The sequence below is a fragment of the Alligator sinensis genome, unplaced genomic scaffold (genome assembly GCF_000455745.1).
Source record: "Alligator sinensis unplaced genomic scaffold, ASM45574v1 scaffold406_1, whole genome shotgun sequence".
Lineage (NCBI taxonomy): Eukaryota > Metazoa > Chordata > Crocodylia > Alligatoridae > Alligator > Alligator sinensis.
The window spans coordinates 1,113,623-1,120,971 of record NW_005842181.1 but is presented as its reverse complement, the minus strand read 5'-3'; the positions used below and the strand labels follow the sequence as shown (position 1 = coordinate 1,120,971).

The 7,349-nt window shown below is 44.8% G+C and overlaps 1 protein-coding gene across 7 annotated transcripts in view; it reads right to left on the bottom strand.

The window, feature by feature from the left end:
* STARD13 (StAR related lipid transfer domain containing 13) overlaps positions 1-7,349 on the bottom strand; it is a 499,481-nt gene that overhangs the window by 47,421 nt on the left and 444,711 nt on the right. For 6 of the 7 annotated variants that reach the window (XR_003094657.1, XM_025207089.1, XM_025207090.1 and 3 more), the window contains one exon: positions 3,979-4,060. Coding sequence is in view for 4 of the 7 variants with exons in the window: in XM_025207089.1 (XP_025062874.1) it covers positions 3,979-4,060 (82 nt within the window). In the remaining 3 variants the exon portion in view is untranslated. Of the gene's footprint in view, positions 1-1,416; positions 1,533-3,978; positions 4,061-7,349 lie in introns of those variants that run through there. The other variant, XM_025207093.1, reaches the window with a different exon arrangement.

Below are 7,349 nucleotides of genomic sequence, written 5' to 3'. Positions count from 1 at the left end.
CCCTGCGGGACCCCACTGCCCACACCCTTCCAGGTCGAAACCAACCCATCCACCACGACTCTCTGGGTGCGACCCTGCAGCCAATTCGCCACCCACCGGACTGTGTAGTCATCCAAGTCACAGCCTCTTAACTTGTTCACCAGTATGGGGTGGGATACCGTATCGAAGGCCTTCCTGAAGTCTAAGTATACGACATCCACCCCTCCTCCTGTGTCCAGGCGTTTCGTAACCTGGTCATAAAAAGAGACTATATTAGTCAGGCACGATCTGCCTGCTACGAACCCGTGCTGGTTTCCCCTCAGCATAATTTGTCCTGCTGGATTCTCGCAAATGTGAGCCTTGATAATTTTTTCAAAGATTTTGCCAAGGATGGAGGTGAGACTGACTGGTCTATGGTTGCCTGGGTCCTCCTTCCTCCCCTTCTTGAAAATGGGGACCACATTGGCCCTTTTCCAGTCCTCCGGGACTTGGCCCATGCGCCACGGGACAGCAGTGTGAAGGGGATAAAAGCAGCACCGGAGCTTGCCCTGCCAGCGTTCACCAGTTAGAGAAGCTGGAGAGCTACTGCCAGGGGTAGATCCAAGTCATCCCTTCCGTCCCTGCCAACATCTGCTGTGCAGTGAATGTCTCATGTCCCACTGACCACCACTTCTGTCTCCTGTCCCTTGCACAGAACTGGAGTGACCGGGGGATGTGCAAGGGGCAGGGAACAGAGCCAGCTCTGCTCAACCTGTCCCACGATGACTCTAGACATAGAGGACTGCCCCCTGCCCCTTGCACAGAGCTAGGATAACCCAGTTCTTTGCAATGATTTGGGGAATGAACTGCCCAGCTCAAGCCACCTCAGGGATGCCAAGGGTGCTGGAGCTGTGGGGGAATGTCTCCAGCCCCTTCAAAAAACTGGGGTAAAAAACTAGTCAGAAACCCAGGGCAGCACCTAGGGCTGCCAGCCCCAGATCCCTGCAGGGGTGACAGGATGGAGAGCATGCCCTGTCTGCTCTTTGGGTAGCCCCATTGCTGCTCTGGAATTGGGCAGGGCCCCAGTCCAGCAGCTGAGGCTGCAAGCACAGCCCCAGTTTGCCCACAGAGGAGGCTGTGACAGGGAACAGTACACCCTGGAAAGCTGAAGAACCCAACCATACCTTCTCATTCGATATATAACATGCCACACATTCAAATTAAGGAGCAATAGAAACAGGCCAAAAATATGTTCCGCATTTAAGAAGAAAAATCTTTGAAGCTAGTTTGCCATTTTTATTGCATGATAAATTGCTTGAATGTGTGGTATGTGACAACTTATCATGTGATTGTGTTAATCATGCAATAAAAGTAGCATCTGCCAGGGGCTGGAGTTATTAGCAGCTACCATATGAAACATTTTTTTTTTTCATGTTCTTTTTATAAATATGATATTACCTGACAAAAGATGTTGAAGTAAGTTTAAGGTCTGACTTCAATCTGCAAAAAGCTGGGAAATGCAGAGCCTAAAGTCATGTGGTAAAAGTTTATGCTGGATCTCTGATGATTTAGAGTTCAAACCCTGCTCAGTCTGAATCATGACCGACATTCCAGCTTTAAAGATAAACTAAAAAAAAATAACCAATACATTTAGCTCAGCAGTATGTGCTGAATGTCCTGCTAATTGGTCTGAAGGCTTGGTCATGCATTCTTTGGAAGTTAGAGGGAGTTCTGGGTACACAAGGAATGTGAAACTGGGCCCAAGCAGGATATTCAGCACCCACAAAAACAGCTGACGGTTTTTGTCTTTTGTTTTCCATTTCATAATATGATGTCTTGGCCAGCTGGCTCTTGTGTGACACCCAGCATGCATCTTACATCAATGCCACCACAGACACTGTGAGGGCCTGGAACTGGCCTGCAGCAGTCAGATACACTCTAGGGATTCGTAATGCATTGCACAATTTTGAAAATATTGATTTGATTTGTAACGACTGGTGGGCTGACATGATTTGTTGTACTTCCTGAACTACAATCTTGACATTTGGCATAATCACTCAGCATGGGTCACTGGGAAAAAAACAACCTCTCCATCACCTTTCCTTGAGGAAGACACCAATAGATCAGTTTAACAATTAAAAATATCAATGCTAGTTCCTTCTTAGAGGGAGTTTTGTACTGAGATATTTGTGGAATAAACCCAGTGTATCTAGTGAGCCAGGAGCTGCATGTGCTCACCAACAGGCTCAGCTTCTCATTAGTGCTTTCATTACTTCATGCACAATGCCACACAAAAGCTAGCTCCACTAATTCCAGGTCAGAATGCAGGACACATGAAACAAGCATTGCATGTCTCTTTACAGTTCCATGGGGCACTGTAATTGGGCAATAAAGATGCATCCAAAGTTCCTAACTGCTTCTGTTGTGAAGAAATCTTCAGAAATGTAAACCAAGTACAACTGCTGCAGAGGTGTTTTGATGAGTCCACAGAGAACCTGGAACAACATCTCTACAAGCAGTGAATTACCCCATTTATCTCAAGCCCCCTGGAGAAGAGCCATACTCAAGGAACTCAGCAGGGCTCAGCAAACAGAATGATCATATTTCAAATGTTTACACATTTACTGAGAATGATGTCTCATGTGGGTGGAACTTTGTGAGTGGAGTCCGTTAGTGCCACCATTGTTTCTTCCCAGACTTGATGATATTTAAAGCAGACTATATTAAAGTGCATGGCTTTCTTCATATTGAATTGGAGTTGTGGGACTGATATAAATATGTTTGTGAATGGGAGGAGGCAGTGTTCATCAGGGACTGGAAGGTTCCTGCCAGGCTATGGAACAACAGTGCCACTGGTCTATAGCTACTCCATTCCCCTCAAACCCTTGAGAATAATGGAAATAGCAATGGTTCCCCAACTAATGGTTGGGACCATTTGGGGTTGTGGCACTTACAAACAGGGCTGTACCCCCATTGTCTCCCACCAAATTCAGCTACTGTAGATGGGTTCAGACCAGGAATGGGGTTCCTGCCCCCAAAGGATTGAGAACTGCTGGGTTATAGGATGCACTTAATGGTCTTTCCCACTGGCTTCTCTGAAGCAGTTTCCTAGTATGGGCTCATCAATCCCTCTAGGCATACAGTCCCATAAGCAGTGGAGCTGTACTTAATTCTCTTACATCTTTAGCCCCAGACATGGAAGAAGGGACAGGTTTTGATCTAAAAATCCAACTAGATTATGTCTGCTTAATCTGATATTGTCACTGAGAAAGCTTCTTTTTTATGTACTGGACCTTGCCTGCTTAGTGCCAGAAGTTGTCTTGTACTTGGGCATGTGGAGGGGAGCAGAGCAAGCTGACCATGGGGGGAAAAAGAAGAGGAACAGTGTCTTCACACTGCAGTTCTCTTTGCCTACCCAAAGACCTTTTCCAGAATAATCAAAAAGTTGGTGCACTCTGTGTCCTAAGGATTGCACTGGAACAGAGTGAAACTGCATGTAGTATATTGTCCCTGAGCATGGAATAAATAGCTATACAGTGTTGGTCCTCATCCAGGTAGCAATGACAATAACAAGAGCAAAGCAAGGGCCAATGGCAATATGACAATATAGGAGCTATCCCTGCCAGGAAGAAGCAAGATTTTGCATTTTGTGGAAAGAAGGCTTCTGCTCCTTCACTGATTAACAGAAGAGTTACCTATATGTAGTTCACACATGAATCCATACTTTATACTGGGTTGGTTGGTTTTGCCCCTTGTTCTTTCCAAAAGCCACTAATTCCTTTCCACTAACGGGATGGTGTGATGATGGATTTAGGTCTTTTTTAAATCTTGAGATTCTTTGGTGAGAAATTTGGGCCCCCCTTTAGGATCTTCCGTCCAAGATTATATATCATATTTTGAAAACTGTTAATTGTACCTATTCAATTTGCAAAGACAAACAAACACTGGAATAGTTCTTTAAAAGTAACACATCTATTATGAATGTTAAGTATCAGGAAAGATGCATCAGATGTTATTTACCTGCAAAGAGGTTCTACAAGGTCCTTATCAAGAAAATCATGGTCTGTCTTTACAGCTGCAATGTCAATAGGAAACTGGGAATCTATAAGGGAGACATAACATTAAAGCAACTGCTTGTTATTCAAAAGGAAACATACAGCCTATGTTAAAAACATACTGCAGTGTCTTGTCAACAGAAATTCAGTCTGACCTATTTCACATGGTTGTTTCTAATACAATGTCCATGCCTTACCCAGTCATTTATCATCATTTCATGTTTTTTATATTAAAAGTGAAGTTGAAAGACCTGTGCACAAAAGGGGTGGTAACATATCTGAGTTTGTATTGATAAAATGTTAAATTATAAGCTTTTCTTTCTGATCACTGGTAGGAAAAAAGTGAGAGCTGAGAATAACTTTAACATTCCTATTTTTCACATAAGAAGTGAGGCTGTCCAATCCAACCCTTATGAGTTAGGGAAATATTTGCTTGACAGATTTTCCCATGAAATAAGACTGTTTTGACTTTTTGTTTTTAACATAATTCACAATACCAGAGAGTTCAGATAAAGGGTGATTGAAGTAACAAATGAGAAGAAATGAGCTTAACGTACTATTCACCCCAACTATTAGCTGGAAATTTAAAAACAAGGCTAGAAATCTGGGAGATTACAGTTATAATAAAAAGTGACATGCCTCGACAAATTACTGGGCTCCAGTATAGCAGTGGAATGGATTCCAGCATTGTGGTTACGCTCCAGATTGTTTTGAAGTCCTTTATGTCCCACAGGAGTCAAAACTGATATCAAAACTATGGCCAACATTTTTAAACACTAAAAACAAGTGCCTGAGTCCATTTTCAGATGTCTATATACATGACCTGATTTTCAGAGCTGCTGAGCACCCTCAGCTCATTTTGACTTTAAAGGAATTGTGGATGCCTAGCACAGACCAGTAACTGGAGGGGCCCAAGGGAACATTCCTCCTCATCTTCAACTTCAGGTAAAAAGGTAATATTCTCCCAACTTTGATCTGGAAGAAAACAAGGTGCGGAAAAGAGGCTAAACCCAGCCCCCGGGAAGTTTGTGCTATGCAGAAGCAGAGCTAAGCATTCTCACCTTCAGACAGACTGGGTAAGAGGAGAAAAGGCTTACACCCCTCTGCTGCCAACTCCAGATTCAGTCATGAGAGGCAGGCAGAGAAAAGAGTTTCCCTTCTTCCTGTGGGCTCCACTAGCTCCAACAGCTTTTGGGCCAGGGTTTCAATATCCCTTTACTTTTACTTGGTTGCTGATCTTGGCTTCTACTGAGAGTGGAACAAATACTGAAAGCTCTGGACACTACCTGCTTTGCATAATGGCTGCATTTTGAAACTCATTTTGCACTTATTTTGTGTTTTCATTTCCATTTTCTTTCTTGGCTGAGTTTCCCAATCTCTCATCAGCATGATAAAATAAACTTCTAACCTCCCTCCTCTTTCTCATTTTTCCTTCATCATCAGGTACTCCTCTCTTGTTTCTCCCCAATCACTGGTTATATTTAAATGTCAGTAGCATAATTAAGGGTGGGCAACCAGGGCATGAGCCCCAGGTACTGAGTAAAAGTGGGCACTGGGATGGAGACAAGGCGATTCCAAGTCTCTGGATGTGTGGAGTGGAGCTGAATCAGGAGTTCCCCTCAGGGCATAATACCTATCACAGAATAATAAAATAATAGAAAATTAGGGTTGGAAGGGACTCAGGAGGTCATCTAGTCCAATCCCCTGCTCAAAACAGGACCACCGCTAACTAGATTATCCCAGCCAAGACTTTGACTAGCTGGGCCTTAAAAACCTCCAAGCATGGAAATTCTACAACCTCTCTGGGTAACCTGTTCCAGTGCTTCACTAACTTCCTCATGACAAAGTTTTTCCTAATCTCTAACCCCAGCTTCCCTTACTGCAACTTCAGACCACTGCTGTTTGTTCTGTCATCTGCCACCACAGAGAACAGTCTAACTCCATCCTCTTTGGACCACCCTTCAGATAGTTGAGGGCTGCTATTAAATCCCCTCTCAGTCTTCTCTTCCCTAGACTAAATAAGCCCAGTTCCCTCAGCCTCTCTTCAGAAGTCATGTTCTCCAACCCTCTAACTATTTGTTGCCCTCCACTGCACTCTCTCCACTTTGTCCACATAGTTTCTGTAATGGGGGGGCCCAAAACTGGATACAGTACTCCAGGTGTGGCCCCACTAGTGCCGAATACAGGGGAAGAATCACGTCCCTTGATCTGCTGGCAACACTCCTACTAACGCAGCCCAGTATGCCAGTAACTTTCTTCATCAACAAGGACACACTCTTGGCTCATATTCAGCTTCTTGTCCGTTGTAACCCCTTGGTCCTTTTCTGCAGAGCTGCTGCTTAGCCAGTCAGCCCTACCCTCCGGCAGATCTACTACTCCCCCCAGCTTGCTGTCATCTGTGAACTTGCTGAGGGTGCACTCCAAACCATCTTCCAGATCATTGATGGAAACACTAAACAAAACTAGTCCCTGCATCAAGCGTGGGGCACTCCACTTGATACCAGTTAGACATCGAACCATTGATTGCTACCCTTTGAGCCTGATGATCTAGCCAATTTTCTATCTTACAGTCCATTCATCCAACCTATACTTTCTTAGCTTGGTTGCAAGAATGTTGTGGGAGACCATATCAAAAGCTTTGCTAAAGGCAAGGTAGATCACAGCCACCGCTCTCCCCGCATCCATAGAGCCAGTCATCATGGAAGGCAATCAGGTTGATCAGACATGACTTGCCCTTTTTGAATCCAAGCTGACTGTTTCTAATCACCTTCTACTCCTCCAGGTCCTTAGAAATGGATTCCTTGAGGATCTGCTCCATGATTTTTCCAGGGGCTCAGGTGAGGATCGCTGGTTTGTAGTTCCCTGGATCTTCCTTCTTCTCTTTCTTAAACATGGACATTATTTTTGCCCATTTCCAGCTGTCTGGGACCTCTTTTGACCACCATGATCTTTCAAAGATAATGGCCAGCAGGTCTGCAATCACATCAGCCAGTTCCCTCGGCATCTGTGGGTGTGTCCAGATGGGCACGCATGTGTGTCTTGCAGTGTCTCAATGCTTTAAGAGGCATGTTTGGGAATGAGAAAACATCCTACACACTGCAAATTTGCAGCACAGGGGCAAAATGAGACCCCTGGATATCCAGGGGTCAAAAAAACCAAAACAAAACAAAACTGCACGGTCCTGGACCGTGGCAATGGGAGGCTGGGTCCTCCACAGAGATGCTCTGGTAGCAGCCGGAGCATCTCTATGACTGGCCCTCACCCTGGTGCTGAAGAATGCTACCTGCTGGTGCAGAGCAAGCAGCATGCCAGCCACAAGGAGTTGGACCTGGGCTC